Source organism: Manihot esculenta, chromosome 2 (assembly GCF_001659605.2).
Source record: "Manihot esculenta cultivar AM560-2 chromosome 2, M.esculenta_v8, whole genome shotgun sequence".
In the NCBI taxonomy this organism is placed as follows: domain Eukaryota; kingdom Viridiplantae; phylum Streptophyta; class Magnoliopsida; order Malpighiales; family Euphorbiaceae; genus Manihot; species Manihot esculenta.
In genome coordinates this window covers 10,099,274-10,121,625 of record NC_035162.2, presented here as the reverse complement: position 1 = coordinate 10,121,625, position 22,352 = coordinate 10,099,274, and the positions used below count along the sequence as shown (strand labels likewise).

The following is a 22,352-nucleotide window of genomic DNA, read 5'->3' as shown; positions in this document are numbered from 1 at the left end:
GGTAGGGAAAACCGAAAAGATAAATAATCTGTATAATTGAAAATTGAAGTGGTGCTTCGGACAGACCATGTTCCAAAGCAACTACTTTTTATAGGCTCTTTATACAACTCGAACAAAAATGTTTGAATATCTTACTTTTTATTTTTTAGAGAGAAATTATGATAGGGACAAATTTTCAGACGTTCATGCACAAGAATGGAACCGAGTACTTCAATTACACCACTAATTCGCTCTGTTTCTTGTAACTCAGTCTACATATTAACCCATCGATCCCTGCAAAAACAAAAAACTTGGGCCGTAAGCTATCAAGCACCAATTCATTTCAAAAGCAGTAATCAGTCGCATCATTTTTACAAGACAACCTTTTAAAATTGGGAAAACAAGGGTTAATTCATGATTTACAAGTACATATGAAACGCAGCAGTGGTGATCTTAGGGCATGAAATGCAATACAACCAATACATCGCACAAAAACTTATAATTAACTATACAGAACACGTAGCAATTAAGACTAACTACAGTTTATTCACAGGTAAGTTAGGTAAGAAATCCACCAAAGAACTAAATTGTTTACCTTCACTAGCAGGGGGTGGCCCATCCTCCTCATGGTGGCGCTTTTCACTCTCTTATCATGTCGCTTTGTAACCCTTCCAACTCGTGAGTCATCAGAGCCACTCACATCAGAATCAGATGCTGATGCTGACTTCCTGCTCTTTCGCCTTTGCCTTCTGGCAGAGTCATCAGATGCATCTGATTGAGAATCGTCAGTATAGCTGTGACTTATCCTCCTCCTCCTCCTCCTCCTCCTCTTCTCCTTCCTATTCTTTCTCTTATAATGCTGCCTCTCTTCCTCGTCCTCAGAGGACTCATCCCTCTTCCTTCTCCTCCTCTTTTTCATTTTACCTTCATCCTCATTCTCTGAATCGTTAGTGCCCCTCTTCTTACTACTCCTTTTCCTTGACCTTCCCCTTTTCTTCCTCTCCCCAGAATCGGAATCTGACCCTTCATCAGAATTCTCTTTCTTAGATGACCTCTTCTTACTACTGCTCCTCTTACCATACCTTTCAGCAATAATCCTCTCGATCTCTGAATCTGCCTCAGAATCTGAAGTGTCACTGTCCTCTTCCTCACTCTCCTTGCTCACAGCTGCAAATTTTCCATTACCCATCATATTTTCCAATCCAGACAAAGCTGCTACTTGGACTGCTTCTGGGTCTTTCTCCTTGTCATCCTTAACACTAAAAAAGTTTCTACATTGATAAGCCAGATGACCAACACGACCACACCTCTTGCAAGCACCACGAGCTTCATCAGCACTGGAACCCGTGATTCGGGCAAGAGCTAAGAGGCCCTGGAAGCTGGCGTATGAATTCTCTGACTCAGGTTCCGCATTTGAAGGCTTTTGCTGGGAAGAATTTTTAGTATCATCCTTGTTGGGTGCATATGGGTCATACCCAATTGCACTCTGCCATATACCATGAGTCTGGAGAGCAGCACTGCTATGTACCCTATTATTTGCAGGCATGCGAACCCTTCCTGCTGTGGCCGGCATCTTAAAATATGGGGAATCAAACTGTAACCAAAATACCGACGAGGGATTTCAATCAAAATTGCTATAAATTAAAGTCAACAGCATATTAAACTTTCAAGTTGACCAATTGAAATGGAACATGAAAGAATCGACTATGACAAGAAAACAGTAAGTTTCCAATTCGTAGATGCACTAGTTGGCAAATACGTAAAAAACTTCGAATCAATCACTTAACAACCATATTGGATAAGATCAAATTGAAGTACTATTTTTCACCTTGCAGCTATTTACATTAAAATAAATAAGCACTATTTTTCACCTTGCAGCTATTTACATTAAATAAATAAATGAATAATTATTCAATGAAAATTCATTTAAATATTTCATTTCCTTTTAAAAGAAGTATATAAATCTGATATATTAGTTGGGATAGAAGTATTTGAAATAACTCTAGGTTTGTTGAATTTGAATAAAACAATTCCTTTTATTGAGTATCCCAATTAATGCAGTCGCAAATGCTCAATTGTCATATCCACTGTTGAATAAAAAATTACACCTATGCCTTGGCTATGTATTATGTATTTCGGTTTAACCCTGCACCACTATACCAACAGGCGGCATAAAGAAAGAAGCACTACGCCTATGAATCAACAATGCAAAAACTTTGTTAACATTCAACAAAGCCAGCATATAACAGGAAATGCAAGACGTTGATCAAAGGTTGATTTTTCTAGACAAGAAAGGATTAAACAAATTGATCAAGCAAAAGAGAGTTTAGTGGACAGTTTTGCATAGAAAGGCCACTTTATATATAGATTAATAGACACTTAAAAGCAAGACTTAAATCAAGATACCGGTCATGGAAAGATGAGAAAAGATTGCAGAGCATTAGCTCTGTTGGATTGACCATTGCTACGAAGATAATAGCATTCAGGTGCATAATAAGAAGGATTTACGCAGCTAAATTTGGGACCGGTCACGGAAACATACATAATGCAGATGTACGAGTCGGTAAATACCAAACCACAAATTAAAGCAAAATCAAAAGAATCCAGAGTAGAAGAAACTCGCTTAACAGAAAGCTTAGTGTAATTATATAGGAATTATAATGATTATATGATATCTTTCCAATAATATTTTCTTAATATAAAATTAATAAGAAAATAATCAAAAAATGCCAGAAAAATGAAAATGAAAATGAAAATGAAAAGAGCGGATTCTCACCCAAAATGAAACCACCAGATGACTAGAAAATCAAATTTTTCATAGGAAACAAACAGGAAACCAAATATTAAAAGAAAACGTCAATGAAAAGGAAAAATCAGAAGAAGAAACAAGCTTACCTACAGAGATTCGAAGCCCCCAATAGAGATTTTGAGCTAATAGAGATCGGATGTAGCTGATAGAAGACAAAATATCAAAATAAAAAAAAAAAAAAACTACCCGAAGATATATCTATGAAACGAACTGTGTTTGAGGAAATCTTATATCTGTGAAAAGACCGCCAGAGGTTTTTAGGAAAAGAAAAAAGCAAAAAACAAAATTGCTCCGCCCATTTCGAAAGATTGTGCTGAATCCCGTTGGGAGGCTAAGGCAAAAGCGTCAATTTGCAAACGAAAACGAGGGATGACCGCAAACTGACGTCGTTTTCTGTATAACCATTAACCAATAGGAGATGTAGATTAAAGAAATAAAAAATTAAAAAAGTGCGATATTGGTTTTCAATACTTTTGGTAATTGTACGTGTTTATTTTAAGAGTTAATAGGTGAAAAAATCTCTATTTTTTATTTTATTTTAATTATATTTTATATTTTTTAATTAAAATTTAATTTTTTAAAATTATTTTAATTATAATTTTATTGTAAGCATCATTAAAAAAAATTAATAAAATTATCACATTACTTATTATATAATCCTCATATTACCATATCATACTAATAAAATTTAAAATTAATCATAAAAAAATTTTTATATACTTTATTTTATTACAATTTTAATTTATACTTTTAATTTTTATCAATTAAATTTTATTTTTTAATATTTGACAAAATATATTCCACCTTATTAGTATAATTAGAAATTTATAAAATTATAAAATTATTTATTATTATTATTAAATATATTTAAAAATTATTATTTATATTATTGTTTAATTTTTTAAATTTCTATCAATAATTTTATAATAATAATTTATTATAATCTTATCTGAACTAAAATCATTATCAATACATTTTTCTTGAAGTTATCTAATATATTTACTATTTAGTGTTTTAAAATTTTCATTAAGAAAATAATATTATTAAATATATTAGTCATGAAATATTAAAAAATAATTTAAAATAATATTTAATATAATATAATTTAAAAATATTAAATTTAATTTTAAAATATTTTTTTAAAATTATTTTTTTATCTCTTAAATATAATATTAATTCATCACTCTTTTTTAAATTATATTTAGAGTGAATTTTAAAAAAACTAATAATATATAAATTAAATATTTAATTATTTAATTTGATTGAGTGGCTAAAAAACTATATAATTAATATAAAATTATAAATTCAGTTTTTATTCTTTTAAAAAAATTATTAATAAAATAAATAATTGTTATAAGAATTCTATACTTTTAATTTTGTTATGATTTTATCCAAAATTTTTAAATTATTATTAATTTTACTCTAAAATTTAGAGCTAAAATTTATTAATATGACAAGTGACGTGATAATTTTATTAATTTTTAATGGTACAAATTTTAATTGTATGGGGACTTGGACTTGGACTTTGCTAGATCGGAGGGACCCTGGATTATTGCTGACCACTACTTGACTATTCGTCAATGGTGCCCGGAGTTTGACCCTTTTCAGGATGTGTTAGAACGTTTAACTGTATGGATTCGTTTCCCTTGCTTACCTATTGAATATTATGATGAGGAACTTTTGTTATGCATTGCCCGTAAAATAGGTGAGCCTGTTAAAGTTGACTCTAATACTAGCCTTGTGACTCGAGGACATTTTGCCAGAGTTTGTGTGGAATTGGATTTAACTAAGCCCCTTCTATCTAAATTCAAGCTACACCGTAGAGTTCGCCGAATTAAATATGAGGGTTTGCATATGGTGTGCTTTGAGTGTGGTAAGTATGGGCATATGAAGGAAACTTGTCCTAGTATTAAACCAATGCAGGTTAATCAGCAAGGTGCTGTTGTTGGTCATGAGCTGAACCGTGAGACTTACAAAATGCCTGAGAGTTTGCTTGTCAATCCCGCTACTACTGAGGATTTTGGGGATTGGATGTTGGTTCGGAGGGATCGACGTAGGGATAATCGTCAAAGTATCAGGCCTGGGCCTAAGAGAGTTGACAGAGATGAGGTTCGAAGGGTAGTTGCAGATGGGTCTACGGGAAATCGTTTTGACTCTTTACTTAATTTAGAGGATGAGGTCATACCAGAGGAGCAGAATAATGGTAGTTTGGGCACTCAGGAGATTCACATGGCTGTCCATGATGAGCGTCCTAGCAACCGGGCAAATAATGTAGTATCTAGGGGAGGTGGAATCCAGAGAGGGAGTCGTGGTGGTAGAGGGCTGTTTCGTGGAGGACGAGGAGGTCAGGCTGTGGCTAATAATGCTAATGTCGAGATAATTCCATCCTCTGCTACGACTTCTAGGGAAGTACAACCTAATACTAGAATTGGATTATCAAGGAAAGCAGCGGCAGAGGTTGAGCATACTGTAGTTGTTGGTAATGGGAAGGAGAGGGTAGAATCTTGGGTTGTTTCTTCTGAAGATCAGGTGGGGTTGAGTGTCTTGAATCATGTGCCTCCAAATCCACCAGGTTTTCGTAACCCATCTTTCCCTCATCCGTCTAGCCCGAATATTGTCCCTGGACAAAAGACAGTCAATGGGAGTGAGGATGATGTCACGTTGATTATGGCCGGGACAATTTTGAATGAGTTGAATAAGGCGACTTCTGCTAGTTTGGTTGCTCCTTTGGAGCACCAACAGCGTATGTGATACCCTTGTGAGATTAATCTGATGATGCTCTTTTTAATATTTATTTTAATGATAATTATAACCTGGAATTGTCATGGTGCATCATCATCTACTTTTCGCAATGCTTTTCAGGAATACAAGAGGCTATATCATCCTAACATCTTTTGTTTAGTGGAACCTCGTATTTCTGGAGAAGCGGCTGATGAAGTTTGTGGTTTGTTGGGGTATGAAAATTGGATCCGTATTGAGGCAGTCAGATTTAGTGGTGGTATTTGGTTGCTTTGGTCAGAAGATGGTTTTCGAATTGAATTAGTTGTTACTGATCCTCAATTCATTACGGTAGCAATTAATTTTTCTACTGGAGAGAAATGGTTGTTTAGTGTAGTTTATGCAAGCCCTGATATTTATTTAAGGAGGAAGCTTTGGCAATCTCTTTCTGGAGAAAATAGTCTATCCATTTCTAAATGGATTGTCGCGGGTGATTTTAATTCTGTAGTGGACTCATCTGAACAAAGTGGATATTCTTCTTCTAATCCTCCAGGAGCTCAGGATTTTTCAGACTGGATTTTCAAGCACTCTCTTATTGATCTGGGGTTTGTTGGGAGTGGTTTTACATGGCAGAGAAGTGGCGAAAATGTCCCCTATCAAGCTGCTCGGTTAGATCGATGTTTTGTATCTACTGATTGGAGACTGGATTATGTTGATGCTATTGTTGAACATCCACCTAAATTGCATTCAGATCATGTCCCAATTGTGATTAAATGTCAAGGGGTTCTAGCTTTTGGAGTTCGTCCTTTTCGGTTTTTAACAGCTTGGACACCACATGCTCAGTTTGATCAAGTAGTTGCATGCTCTTGGGATCCAAATCGTTCCCTAATTCATAATCTGAGCACATTAAAAATTCAGCTTGGAGAGTGGAATAGGACTCAGTTCGGTAATATCTTTAATAACAAGAGAAGGCTTTTACGCAGGTTAGGTGGTGTTCAGAGAGATCTTGCTGAAAGCCGGACAAGGAGCCTTGTAAAGCTTGAATTTAAATTGAAACGCAAATTGGAAGAGATTCTACGCCAAGAGGAGATGTACTGGTTTCAGAAATCAAAAGAGGAATGGATAGCGAACGGCGAACGAAATACTCATTTCTATCATCTAGCAGCTACTATCAAACGGAAAAAATTCTGTATTTCTGCTTTAAAGAATGATTTGGGGGAGGTTGTTACTGATCCGTCGGTTCTTAAAGGTATGGCCATCAATTTTTTCCGCAATTTGTATACTTCTGATTTGGGTGAGCTTTTGGATATTCCTTTCCAATATGCCCATCCTGTGCTCTCCACGACACAAATTACAGAACTTGATAGACCATTTTCTCTAGAGGAGGTTAAGCTAGAATTGGACCAGATGGCGAGTGGTAAAGCGGCTGGCGACGATGGTTTTACTGTTGAATTTTGTAAGAAGGCTTGGCCAATAGTTGGGACTCAGGTGATAGATTTTGTTCTTTTTTTATTACGAGGCAATGAGCTCCCAAGCATGATTAATGAGACGGTTTTGGTATTGATACCGAAGGTGGCTACCCCTGAATTTATTACTCAATTTCGGCCAATTAGCCTCTGTAATGTGCTTTATAAGCTTATTACGAAGGTCTTGGTGAACAAGTTACAACAAGTCCTTACTTCATTAATTGGACCAGAGCAGAATAGTTTTGTTCCGGGTCGGCAAATTACGGATAATGGAGTCATTTACCAAGAGGCTCTTCACACTATGGGGAAAATGAACGGTGGCAATGGATTTGTGGCTTTGAAAATTGATTTAGAAAAAGCCTATGATAGGCTGGAATGGAGCTTTATTGATTGGAGCTTGGAGAAAGCTAATTTTTCCAGTTTATGGAGAACGAATGTGTAACGACCCGAAAATCGGACCGCTACCGGCGCTAGGATCCAGATCGGCATAAGGCCACCGGGACCCGTAGCAAGCCTACTATGCATCCTGAACAGCTGGTATAATCCCATACATGATCAAACATTAGCATAAACTTTAAAACATAAGGCTGTAAACTTTTTCTTTAACCCGTTTGACCTGTGTATACACTATGACTGAACTCATAGAACCCCTAGGGTCAGCATACCCTATGTCAAACTCGGTCCATCACACGGGACAACATAATATAAAACTCATGTACAAAGGGATTAACCAACTCGGGCCAAGCACAATACTATAACTCTGAACATATAACATAAAGTCATAATACAATATAACTCTTATACATCCTTACATAACTTTACATTACATCATGTCCACTACTATTCTATTACATATACATGACCATGGACGTAACCTGCTGATCTCCTGACTATCTCTGACCCTGCAAACCTGGGGTTAGGGGAGAGGGGTGAGCTAAAAAGCCCAGTGAGCAGAAACCATAAAAGAAAACAGTTCATTTTAACGTATGCTATCATGGAATGCGTCACATCACAAATATATCACCTCAAGGATGAATCTGTCACCAATAGCCCTCTACATATCAATCTCATACCATAACAAGTCAACAACACTCTATGCCAGGGGCGATACGGCCACGCCTGGACTTCACATACTCTATGCCAGGGGCGATACGGCCACACCTGGACTTCTCATACTATATGCCAGGGGCGATACGGCCACGCCTGGGCTTCTCATCTCATATCATATCATACATGCCATATCATATCAATTCATATCATGTCATAACATACTGAGGGCTAGAGGATCATCCAGTATCCATCCACATCATTATCATCGTATTATGCAATGCATCATATTCGTGAATTCTAATGCAAACAACCTATTGCATAACATGGTATTCATGATGCATGAACATGCTTGAACATGCTGAAAACATTTGATTTAAAACATAAGGGTTAGTTCCACTCACCTCTGGCTAGCTCTGGACTAACTCTGAAGCAGCTAACAGTGCTAAACACCTCGGTTCCTCGGGTCCGATCCTACACAGATGGACTCCAGTGAGGTGCCAAACATACTCTAAACAACTCATAAACAACTCCCCAAAAACCCCCTAAAGCATCACTTAAACATGCATTGAAAACACCCATGAAAGGGCTAGACAGGGCACTTTCGGCGGCACCTTCGGCGGCCGAAAGTCCCAAACAGAGACGAAAGTCAGGCAGGTTCGGCGGCACCTTCGGCGGCCGAACTCTCTCTCCAGAGACGAAAGTCAGGCACTTTCGGCGGCCGAACATTACCTTCGGCGGCCGAAAGTCTGCTTTCAAGCCAAAACTCAACTTTCGGGGGCAAGGTTAGGCGGCCAATCCCTGCATCCTCAGGCAGGTTCGGCGGCCGAAACCACCTTCGGCGGCCGAACCTGAGTTCATCCAGAACTCAGCCTTTGTGCATTTCAAGCCTCCCAAACCTTCCAAAACAAACCAAACCTCACATACTCTCTCCCAATCATGCATACTCTCTCCCATATGCTCAAGGGGCTTGAAAACTAACTTAAGCCCCAACACAAACATCACATGAACATACATTATCATACATTGGGCATAAAACCCACATAAACCCTAACATATATTTCTACCCATGCTCAACCATCAAAACCTCTTAAAACTCACTTAAAACTTCATGAAACGTAAAAGAAGGCATAGATCCACACTTACCTCTTGAAGATCGAGGGTTGGTGCGACCCAAAGCTTGAGATGTGGAGAACCCAAACTCTTAAAGTCTCCAAGCTCTCCAAACCTTGATCCAAGCTTTAAAACTCTTCAAAACAACCATATAGCTTATAAAACGTGAAGGATTTGAAGAAAAAGCAAGAAAACGACTAGAGGAGGACATGAACACACCTGAGCTCGAGAATGGGGAGAAATCTCGCCCATTTTCGGTGTGAGGGGCTTTTATAGGTGGCCAGCCAAACCTCCTTCGGCGGCCTAACGTGCATGCAAAACACCCCCATGTTCGGCGGCCGAACTTGAGGTTCGGCGGCCGAACCTGGTTTGTTCAAACATAGCTTTCGGAGGCCAAAAGCGCTCCCAAAACCAACTCATGTTCGGCGGCCGAACTTCACTTTCGGCGGCCGAACCTGGTAAAAACCTCCTTGGTCTTTTCCTTTTCAAAACTCAAATCTTTTTCATTTAAAACCATGAAATCAGTAAAAATCATTTTAGAAATCACATTTTACCCCTCTAGAAGACTCTGGCATCATCAAAATTCCATATTCCAACGGAGATTCCGCCGGAAGGTAGGGATTCCGATGCTGGAATCTAGCCGGGTATTACATTCTTCCCCCCTTTAAGAACATTCGTCCTCGAATGTTCAAACAGACAAACATGCATCAAGCATAGCATCTAACATACATAAGCAAGCAAAACCTAAAAACCTCTCTTCTAAAAGAGAGACACGGTCATTGCTAGAGTATAAACTCTCGGTCTCCCTGGTGCACTTTTCATCTGAAGGTGATTCTAAGGGGCTTTCACCATCGGGATTTCCTTGTTTCCACACTTTCTGACTTGTGTGTCTGTGGTCCGTACTAGCTGCTCAACATAGGTGAGATCCTCTACGGTCTCCACCTCTGGTTCCTTTAAGAACCTCACTCGGACCCGACACGAACTCATATATCGTGGAAACATGGAAAAACGAATGGATCTCTTCCATTGAAGTGGGTAAACCTAACTCGTGGGATGCATTCCCAAATCCTTTGCAGGATTTCGAAGAGTCCAATGTATCTGAGAGCTAATTTACCTTTCCGCCCATAGCGAATCACCCTCTCTTTAGGAGACACCTCCAGCAAACCTCGACTTCCTCGAGAACCTCAACACGCTTCCGCCGCGCGCTCTGACAAAACTCTTCTTCTCTTCCGAAACTCTACATGCCTCTTGCGGACGACTTCATACTCTCCTGCTGACTCACAGCAGTTCTGATTCTTCTCATCTTCTGACTATGCAGCTCTTACTCCTTTTCTCTGCCTCTGATTCTCCTCTCTTGACTCAAAATGTATTGCAAGCTCTTTCGATCTGTAAGGATCTGTCCTCATACCTTATACAGGTATCGCCTCCACATCTTGAGTGCAAGTATTACCATTGCCATCTCTGGATCGTGTGTAAGATGATTCAACTCATGCTTCTTCAGCTACCTAGAAGCATAAGCAATCATTCTACCACTTTACATAACACACAACCTAGTCCCACACGGGACGCATCACAGGACACTGTGAAATCTCCATCACTGGCGGACAGAGCCACCACTGGTGCTGACATCAACATTTCCTTTGGCTTTTCAAAGCCCTCTTCACTCTGAGTAGACCACACACCCTCTGGTTCTTCTTGATCCATCTGGCCATAGGAGCGGCAACTCTAGAGAAGTTCTAGATGAACCTCCATTAGGTAACCTGCCCAACCCAAAAAGCTCTCGATCTTAGTCACTACAAGGGGCCTGGGCTAGTTAGCTACAACTTCAACTTTCTCAGGTCTACTTCACTTTTCTTTTCTCCGACACACATGACCCAAGAAGGATATGCTCCTCGACCAGAACTCACATTGGAGAACTAGGCATCCAAGCCATGTTCTCTCAGGATCTGCAATCCTGATTTCAGATGATGGGCATACTCTTCTGTATTTCTGGAACTCGCCGAGATACCGTCAATGAAGACAATAACGGAGTGATCCAGAAACCGATTAAAACTCTGCTTATGAGATCCATGAATGATGTAGGGGCGTTCATTAACCCGAACGACATTCCTAGGAACTCGTAGTGCCCATATCTGGTTCTAAACACTGTTCTCAGTACATCTTCTTCCTTGATCTTAACTGATGGTACCTAGACTTCAGATCTATCTTGGAAAGGCAACCAGCTCCTGCTAGCTGGCTTAAAATAGATCGTCGATCCTAGGTAACAAATACTTGTTCTGGGTAGTGACTTTGTTCAACGACTTGTAGTCGACACAAAGTCCTAGGGATCCATCCTTCATCCTCATAATACTACTGGAACACCCCAAGGTGAAGTGCTCAGTCAGATGGGAATCCTTAACTACCAACTCTTACAACTGATCCTTATAACTCTTTTAACTCTGTTGATACCATCCTGTGGGGAGGGTTGGTCCGATTCCATGCATTACTTCTATTTTGAACTCTATCTCCCTGACAGGTGGTAGTCCTGGGAACTCATCTGGGGAAACATCTAAACTTTCTAACAATGGGCACTGAGGCGGGCTCCCTGACCTGACTGCTATACTCTCTCTGAAGAGCTAGAACCCCTGACAACTTTTCCTGAACAACCTACGAGCCTATAGGGTTGATACTGAACCTCTAGGTATCCCTATTCTGTCCCCTCTAAGGACTACCTCTGATCCATCCTGACCTCTGAACCTGACTACCTTGTCTCTGCAGACTAGGCAGTACCACTAGTAGAAGAACCAATCCAACCCTAGAATGACGTCAAACAGTCAAATCTAGAACCGCTAGGTCAGCTGGAAGGCATCTACTCACAACACATACTCTGACTATACCGGCAGACTGACTCTGCCGCAGATGGATCACACTTGGGTGCACTGACCCCAAGGGATTACTCTAACCCATAAGCTATCAACCCAACCTCACAAGGGCTCACAAGCAAACAAAGAAAAGAGAAACATCAGGGTTCATGAAGCAGACACACCAGAACATACCAGAGTGAGATTACCTGATCCCATCGGGTTCGATGTGTTAGCCTCCTGCTGAGTCATGGCGAAGATCCGCGCTGGAACTGATGGACCTTCCCCATGGGAACCTGCTGAAGAAGGGGCTGTCCCCCTGTCTCCGCCTCTACCACTGCCCTGAAACATGGCTGGAGCTGATGGCTGTGCCATACTGCCTGGAGTTGTCTGATGGGACGGTGTCATAAAAGCTGCCTTAGGACACTCCCGAGCTATGTGTCCCTCCTGGCCGCATCTGTAACATGCTGTAGTCCCAAACCGACAGACTCCCTTGTGCGGCCTACCGCACCTTGCACACTCTGCAACCTCTGTGCCTGAGCTCGAGCCACCTCCTAATCCCAGACCAGACTTTATCCGATTCCAGAACTTGTTCTTCTTTGATCTTCTGAGACCTCTGTCTCCCTTCTTACTTTTTGTGATAGCCTCACTTAGAGGGGAGAGATTAACATCACTTGTCCTCGGGAGTTTGGAACCCGAAGACTGTGCCATGTACTGTTTAACTGTCCCTTGGACAATGGCACTAGCCTCCATTCTCCGCGCCATATCCACTATAGCATGGAAGCTCTCCCTTTCTGCTGATTGAACCAACGAGGAATACCTGGAGTGAAGCTTCATAACATATCTCCTAGACTTCTTCAGGTCTGTGTCAAGACCTTGTCCTGCAAACGGCAACAGCTCCAGGAACCTGTCTGTAAACTCCTCTACGCTCATCTCTTCTGTCTGCCTTAGCTGCTCAAACTCAATCATCTTCAGTTCTCTGGAACTATCTGGAAAAGCCCATCCTGCAAACTCATTGGCAAACTGCTCCCAGGATAAGCTCTCCAACCTTGGGCCCACATAGTTTTTGAACCATTCCCTTGCCTTCTTGCATTTCAATGTGAACCCTGCCATCTGAATGGCTCTACTGTCACTTGCTCCTAGCTCATCTGTTATCATCTTTACCGTTCTGAGGTACTCAAAAGGGTCATCGCCTGCTTCGAACTTGGGGGCATCCAACTTGAGATAATCTGTCATCTTTACTTTACCCCCAACTGATGAACCAGGTTTGAGTATCCGGACATCAGGGACTATTGGTTCTGCTGGTGGAGGAGGAGGTGCAGCATCCCCTGGGTTAGGGTTTGCTGGACCTGGGAAAAAGGGTGAGGATGGAAACATGGGGTACTGTGGGTAAAAGGGAGGATAGGGCATAAAGGTGGGATATGGATTATGGCTAAAGAAATCCGATGTACCTCCCATCGGATACCCTGGCCCTTGCGGGTAGGGTGGACACTGTGGTGGAACATAGCCCGAGGCCTGAGTGCCTCCTTGGGACTCTCCCATATCCTCTACTGACATACTCATGCCCAAACTACTATCTCTTCTCTGGTTATCTTCCTCTGTTTCCATCACATCCGCTGACATAACTTCATGAACTGATCTCCTCCGACCTGCATCAAAAGACCTTCTAAGGTCCCTTGATGTACTCTCCCTGATCGTCCTACAAGATCTTGCCCTCTGCAGAGCAGGGGAATGGGCATCCATGCCCTCATTCTCTGGTGGAGCTCCAGTCAATCTAGCGGATCGACGAGTTCCTCTCATCTTGACTTCTGAAAGCATAACATAGCACATAAACATTAGCATCTTATGGTTCATGTGGAAGCACATGAACCTGCATCACATACATATCATAGCATTAATGCACATGCTCATCATCATGGCATTTCACATCATCATACAAGACAGGACTCCACATCCTATCCTAGTGGACATGATCTCTCCTATTGTGCTTGCCCTTCTATAACATCTATGAGCCCGACACTCTAGGTCCGACCATGTGAACCTAGGGCTCTGATACCATTCTGTAACGACCCGAAAATCGGACCGCTACCGGCGCTAGGATCCAGATCGGCATAAGGCCGCCGGGACCCGTAGCAAGCCTACTATGCATCCTGAACAGCTGGTATAATCCCATACATGATCAAACATTAGCATAAACTTTAAAACATAAGGCTGTAAACTTTTTCTTTAACCCGTTTGACCTGTGTATACACTATGACTGAACTCATAGAACCCCTAGGGTCAGCATACCCTATGTTAAACTCGGTCCATCACACGGGACAACATAATATAAAACTCATGTACAAAGGGATTAACCAACTCGGGCCAAGCACAATACTATAACTCTGAACATATAACATAAAGTCATAATACAATATAACTCTTATACATCCTTACATAACTTTACATTACATCATGTCCACTACTATTCTATTACATATACATGACCATGGACGTAACCTGCTGATCTCCTGACTATCTCTGACCCTGCAAACCTGGGGTTAGGGGAGAGGGGTGAGCTAAAAAGCCCAGTGAGCAGAAACCATAAAAGAAAACAGTTCATTTTAACGTATGCTATCATGGAATGCGTCACATCACAAATATATCACCTCAAGGATGAATCTGTCACCAATAGCCCTCTACATATCAATCTCATACCATAACAAGTCAACAACACTCTATGCCAGGGGCGATACGGCCACGCCTGGACTTCACATACTCTATGCCAGGGGCGATACGGCCACACCTGGACTTCTCATACTATATGCCAGGGGCGATACGGCCACGCCTGGGCTTCTCATCTCATATCATATCATACATGCCATATCATATCAATTCACATCATGTCATAACATACTGAGGGCTAGAGGATCATCCAGTATCCATCCACATCATTATCATCGTATTATGCAATGCATCATATTCGTGAATTCTAATGCAAACAACCTATTGCATAACATGGTATTCATGATGCATGAACATGCTTGAACATGCTGAAAACATTTGATTTAAAACATAAGGGTTAGTTCCACTCACCTCTGGCTAGCTCTGGACTAACTCTGAAGCAGCTAACAGTGCTAAACACCTCGGTTCCTCGGGTCCGATCCTACACAGATGGACTCCAGTGAGGTGCCAAACATACTCTAAACAACTCATAAACAACTCCCCAAAAACCCCCTAAAGCATCACTTAAACATGCATTGAAAACACCCATGAAAGGGCTAGACAGGGCACTTTCGGCGGCACCTTCGGCGGCCGAAAGTCCCAAACAGAGACGAAAGTCAGGCAGGTTCGGCGGCACCTTCGGCGGCCGAACTCTCTCTCCAGAGACGAAAGTCAGGCACTTTCGGCGGCCGAACATTACCTTCGGCGGCCGAAAGTCTGCTTTCAAGCCAAAACTCAACTTTCGGGGGCAAGGTTAGGCGGCCAATCCCTGCATCCTCAGGCAGGTTCGGCGGCCGAAACCACCTTCGGCGGCCGAACCTGAGTTCATCCAGAACTCAGCCTTTATGCATTTCAAGCCTCCCAAACCTTCCAAAACAAACCAAACCTCACATACTCTCTCCCAATCATGCATACTCTCTCCCATATGCTCAAGGGGCTTGAAAACTAACTTAAGCCCCAACACAAACATCACATGAACATACATTATCATACATTGGGCATAAAACCCACATAAACCCTAACATATATTTCTACCCATGCTCAACCATCAAAACCTCTTAAAACTCACTTAAAACTTCATGAAACGTAAAAGAAGGCATAGATCCACACTTACCTCTTGAAGATCGAGGGTTGGTGCGACCCAAAGCTTGAGATGTGGAGAACCCAAACTCTTAAAGTCTCCAAGCTCTCCAAACCTTGATCCAAGCTTTAAAACTCTTCAAAACAACCATATAGCTTATAAAACGTGAAGGATTTGAAGAAAAAGCAAGAAAACGACTAGAGGAGGACATGAACACACCTGAGCTCGAGAATGGGGAGAAATCTCGCCCATTTTCGGTGTGAGGGGCTTTTATAGGTGGCCAGCCAAACCTCCTTCGGCGGCCTAACGTGCATGCAAAACACCCCCATGTTCGGCGGCCGAACTTGAGGTTCGGCGGCCGAACCTGGTTTGTTCAAACATAGCTTTCGGAGGCCAAAAGCGCTCCCAAAACCAACTCATGTTCGGCGGCCGAACTTCACTTTCGGCGGCCGAACCTGGTAAAAACCTCCTTGGTCTTTTCCTTTTCAAAACTCAAATCTTTTTCATTTAAAACCATGAAATCAGTTTACCCCTCTAGAAGACTCTGGCATCATCAAAATTCCATATTCCAACGGAGATTCCACCGGAAGGTAGGGATTCCGATGCCGGAATCTAGCCGGGTATTACAGAATGTGAGACATTGTGTTCATTCTGCTACTATGTCAGTTCTTTGGAACAATGAGAAGTTGGAGTCTTTTTTGCCCACTCGTGGGGTTCGGCAAGGCGACCTTTTATCATCCTATCTTTTTGTGCTTTGTGTGGAACAACTTTCCAATATTATTAAACATTCGGTGGAACAAGGGGAGTGGCATCCACTTCCTATTTCCAACAATGGTCCGTTGATTTCACATCTCATGTTCGCCGATGATATGGTATTGTTTGCTGAAGCTACGGAAGAACAGCTGGATGTTATTATTAATTGTTTAACTGTCTTTTGTAATGCTTCTGGACAAAAGGTGAATTTTTTAAAGTCAAGCCTTTTTGTTTCTCCGAATGTGAGTACATCTACAGCCTCTCGTTTATCCTCTAAATCAGGAATTCCTTTGGTCTCTGACCTTGGGTGTTATTTGGGTGTACCATCTCTTCATGGTAGAGTATCTCAGGTACAATTTCGTGGATTGGTTGATGATATGCGAAGCCGGCTTGCTGGTTGGAAGGCGGGTGCACTTTCTAGAGCAGGGAGAATAACGCTGGTCCAATCAGTCTTGAACTCCATTCCTATTTATACTATGCAATCTATTAAATTGCCGGTGTCTATTTGTAAGGAAATGGAGCTGTAACGCCCCGGAAATCCGGACCGCTACCGGCGCTAGGATCCGGGTCGACTTAAGGCCGCCGGGACCCGTAGCAAGCCTAACATAACCTGTAAACATGTTTAATCCCCTACATGATCAACCATAAACATAAAAAGATAAAACTTTTCTCCATACATACTGTCATCAACTAACTCAACCTGTGCATACTCTGTACATATACATAACATAGTCCCTCTGTGGGATCTCATCAAGCCTCAAAGGCAAAACAATCGGTGTTGAGTTAGTTTACATAAACATCATAACATAAGATCATGTATATACAAAGGGATTAACAATATATTATGGTCAAGCACAACTCTATCCTCAATAACCTCATTACATAACATACTGAATATTTTTTTACATTTCATCATTATACATTTGTCATGTCCACAAACTAACTATTACATACATATGACTTTTTCTCTTCTTGCCTTCTCTATCTATCCCGTACCTGCAAACCTGGGGGGTAGGGGAGAGGGGTGAGCTAGATGCCCAGTGAGTAGAACTGTGAAAAGAATATTTAAAACATGCCATCATGAAATGCGTCACTGCACAAACAAATCACACCACGGATGGACTGATTCAAAAATCCCTCAACTCCATGCCCGGCCCTATTATGGGCACCACAGGACTTCGTATTGCCCGGCCCTATTATGGGCACCACAGGTCTTCGTACTCGGAGTTATTGCCCGGCCCTATTATGGGCACCACAGGTCTTCGTATTGCCCGGCCCTATTATGGGCACCACAGGACTTCGTATATAGAAGGCTAATGAATCATCCTAATGTCCATCCACTATCATCTATCACAACAATACAATGCGGCATAGTCGTGAATTCTAATGCAAACATCCTATAATATGATCATGATGCATGAAGCATGATAAAAGCATTTCATTTCTTAATTTAAAAGGTTAAGTTTAGTTCCACTCACCTCTGGCAGACTCTGACAAACTCTGTAGCAGCTGGCTCACTGCTGGGGTCCTTGGTTCCTCGGGTCCGAACCTACACAGGTGGACTCCAATGAGGGACCAAACATACTTAAACATAACTCTAATATATGCCCCAAAAACCCCCTAAAACATCCTGAAAATATCACATAGAGATATGCATGAAGTGGCTGAACAGGGCACTTTCGGCGGCCGAAAGTCCTGGACAGAGACGAAACTCAGGTAGGTTCGGCGGCACCTTCGGCGGCCGAAAGTCCCAGACAGAGACGAAAGTCTCTTTTCGGGGGCACCTTCGGCAGCCGAATGCTGCCTCCACCAGAGGGGTTCGGCGGCCGAAACTTCCTTCGGCTGCCGAACCTGGTTTCTGCCAAACGGGCAGAAACTTGGTTCACATGAACCTCCTGCCTCCCAAACCCACAAATCAAGCATATACTCCAACCAAATCATGCATACAAGTTCCTAGGGGCCTCAAACATGCATATACCCCCTCTACAACACTTCAATCATACTCAAACATGCCACATTGCTCAAGAATCACATAAAACCTAACATTTGCTTAAAAACTCATACAACCCTATACATGCCATTCTACCCCATAAAATCACTTAAAACTTACTTAAAACACATGAGGAGCTTAAGATCGGCTCTTACCTCTTGAAGATCGAGGGTTGAGGAGATCTAAACTCGGAGATGGGAGAAGTTCCAACTTTTGGTCTCCAAGCTTCAAAACTCGTTCTAAGCTCAAAGATCTTCAAAACCAAAGTTATAAACTTGTAAAAATCATGGAAAAAGGAAGGAAAAACTCAAGATTGAGCAAAGATGGCGGAAATGCTCACCTTGGCCGAAATGGGGAGAAAAAGCTCGCCCATTTTCGGCTAAGGGACCCTTTTATAGTGGCTGGCCAGGCCACGTTCGGGGGCCGAATGTGCCTCCGCATCCATGCAAATGTTCGGCGGCCGAACATGAGGTTCGGCGGCCGAACATGAGGTTCGGCGGCCGAACCTGCACTTTCCTCACTCAGGCTTTCGGGGGCCTAACGTGCCTCCAAAGCGCATGCATGTTCGGCGGCCGAACTTGACTTTCGGCGGCCGAACCTGGGTTTTCCTCCAAAGCTATTTTCATGCAAAAACTCATTTTATAAAACATGTCTTTACCCTTCTAGAAGTTCCCGACATCCGAAATTCCACCGGCCGGTAGGAATTTCGATACCGGAGTCTAGCCGGGTATTACATTCTCCCCCCCTTAAGAACATTCGTCCCCGAATGTTCCTCAACTAGTACACATAGCATGGCATAAAACATAACACATGAACACATCAACACATAGGGATCTAACCTTAAAAGAGATGAGGGTACTGCTAGAGCATAGACTCCCGTGTCTCCCAAGTGCATTCCTCTAAATTGTGGTGGTTCCACAGGACTTTCACCATCGGGATTTCCTTGTTTCTTAGCTTTCTGATCTGGGTGTCTATGATCCGCACTGGCTGTTCAACATAGGTGAGATCCTCTTGGACCTCCACATCAGGCTCACTAAGAACCTTGCTCGGATCTGACACAAACTTCCTCAACATTGAAACATGGAAAACCGGATGGATTCTTTCCATCGAAGCAGGTAAATCCAGCTTGTACGACACATTCCCAATCTTTTGCAAGATTTCAAAGGGTCCGATGTATCGTGGGGCTAGTTTACCTTTCTTCCCGAAGCGAACCACTCCCTTCATTGGAGACACCTTGAGCAATACCAGATCCCCCTCCTGAAACTCTACCTGTTTCCTGCGGATGTCTGCATAACTCTTTTGTCTGCTGGAAGCAGTCTTGATTCTTTCTCTGATTATGGGTACCACCCTGCTGGTGATCTCTACTAACTCAGGCCCTGCCAAGGCCTTTTCTCCAACTTCCTCCCAGCAAACAGGTGACCTGCACTTCCTTCCATATAAAGCTTCATATGGAGCCATCCCGATGCTAGCATGATGGCTGTTGTTGTAGGCAAACTCCACCAAAGGTAGATGCTGCCTCCAAGAACCGCCAAAGTCCAGCACACACATTCTGAGCATATCTTCGATGGTCTGGATGGTCCTTTCTGACTGTCCATCAGTCTGGGGGTGGAAGGCAGTACTGAAGTCCAACCTAGTACCCATGGCATTCTGCAGACTCCGCCAAAATCTGGAGGTGAACTGGGGCCCTCTATCTGATACTATAGAAACAGGAACCCCATGCAGTCTGACTATCTCGTCAACATACACCTGCGCCAACTTGTCCACAGAGTAGCCACTCCTGACAGGGATGAAGTGAGCAGATTTGGTGAGTCTGTCCACAACCACCCATATGGAGTCCAACCTGTTGGACGCTGCCGGTAACCCCACTACGAAGTCCATAGCTATATTCTCCCATTTCCACTCTGGGATAGGTAGCAGGTTAAGCATTCCAGCCGGCTTCTGATGTTCCAGCTTCACCCTCTGACATACTTCGCAGGCGGACACAAACTGTGCCACTTCTTTCTTCATTGCTGGCCACCAATAAACCTTCTTCAAATCTTGATACATGTTGGTGGCTCCGGGGTGAATGTTGTATCTTGCATTATGAGCCTCTCTCATAATGTCTCCTTTTAGCCCAATGTCATCTGGTACACATAGTCTGCTCCCATAGCGGAGGATCCCCTTACTGTCGAATCTGAACTCACCATTATTGCCTGACTGAACAGTCCTGGCAATTTTCACTAACTCCGGGTCCTCATACTGTTTCTGAGCCACCTGCTCCAGAAACACGGGTGCTACTCTCATCTGGGCCACCAAGGCACCTGTACCAGACAACTCCATCTGTAAACCTTTCTCAATAAGCTTGTAGAACTCCTTCACCACTGGTCTCCTTTCTGCCGCGATGTGGGATAGACTACCGAGTGATTTCCGGCTTAAGGCGTCTGCCACAACATTCGCCTTACTCGGATGGTACTGAATCTTGCAATCGTAGTCACTCAGCAACTCTACCCATCTCCTCTGCCTCAGATTCAGATCCCTCTGACTCAAGATGTACTGCAGGCTCTTATGATCTGTAAAGATCTCACATTTTACCCCATAGAGGTAGTGCCTCCACATCTTGAGTGCAAAGATTACTGCTGCCATCTCAAGGTCATGTGTGGGGTAATTCAACTCATGCTTCTTCAGCTGCCTAGAAGCATAAGCGATCACCCTCTCATTCTGCATCAGTACACAACCCAGTCCCACACGGGACGCATCACAAAAGACTGTAAAGTCCTCATCACTAGATGGCAGAGCTAACACTGGTGCTGAAGTCAACCTCTTCTTAAGCTCTTCGAAACTCTCCTCGCACTGGTCGGTCCACAGAAACTTCTGATTCTTCCTGGTTAGTCTGGTAAGAGGAGCTGCTATTTTCGAGAAGTTCTGAACGAACCTCCTGTAGTAACCTGCCAAACCCAAGAAACTTCTAATCTCTGTCACTGAAGTGGGTCTAGGCCAGTTAGCTACAGTTTCTGTCTTCTTGGGATCTACCTCAATACCATTCTCTGACACTACATGCCCCAAGAACGAAATGCTCCTCAGCCAGAACTCACATTTAGAGAACTTGGCATACAAGCCATGTTCCCTCAAAGTCTGCAAGACCAACCGCAGATGATGGGCATGCTCCTCTGCATTCCTGGAATACACTAAGATATCATCTATGAAGACAATAACAAAGTGATCCAGGTACTGGCTAAACACTCTGTTCATGAGATCCATGAATGCTGCAGGGGCGTTAGTTAACCCGAACGGCATCACAAGGAACTCAAAATGCCCATATCTGGTCCTGAAAGCCGTCTTTGGCACATCCTCATCCCTTATCCTTAGCTGATGGTACCCCGATCTTAGATCTATTTTGGAGAAACAACCCGCTCCGGCTAGCTGGTCGAATAGATCATCGATCCTAGGCAATGGGTACCTATTCTTGGTAGTGACTTTGTTCAACTGCCTGTAGTCGATACAAAGTCTAAGGGATCCATCCTTCTTTCTCACGAACAAGACTGGAGCACCCCAAGGCGAGGTACTCTGTCGGATGAAACCCTTTTCTACCAGCTCTTGCAATTGCTCTTTCAACTCCTTCAACTCTGCTGGGGCCATCCTGTAGGGAGGGTTAGAGATCGGTCTAGTGCCAGGCATCAACTCTATCTCGAACTCTATCTCCCTAGCAGGTGGTAAACCTGGAAGCTCATCAGGAAAGACATCCTGAAACTCTCTGACAACTGGCACCGAGGCCGGCTCCCTGACCTGACTGTCTAGCTCTCTCACATGAGCTAAGTACCCCTGACATCCCTTCCTAAGCAACCTACGAGCCTGAAGAGCTGATATCAGACCTCTA

General features: G+C 42.7%; 1 protein-coding gene across 2 annotated transcripts; it reads right to left on the bottom strand.

The window, feature by feature from the left end:
• Positions 1–239: 239 nt before the first annotated feature.
• On the bottom strand, positions 240–3,131 carry LOC110609701 (CAX-interacting protein 4). 2 transcript variants are annotated; one of them, XM_043954168.1, is made up of 4 exons: positions 3,020–3,112; positions 2,875–2,930; positions 575–1,573; positions 240–273 (listed from the first exon to the last, which is right to left on the bottom strand). In XM_043954168.1, exons 3-4 carry the CDS (start codon positions 1,550–1,552, stop codon positions 259–261), a joined length of 993 nt encoding a protein of 330 aa, XP_043810103.1. In that variant the 5' UTR covers positions 1,553–1,573; positions 2,875–2,930; positions 3,020–3,112; the 3' UTR covers positions 240–258. The 2 variants fall into 2 exon arrangements, with proteins under 2 accessions (XP_043810103.1, XP_021605166.1); XM_021749474.2 differs by having other exon boundaries at positions 2,875–3,131.
• Positions 3,132–22,352: the final 19,221 nt, after the last annotated feature.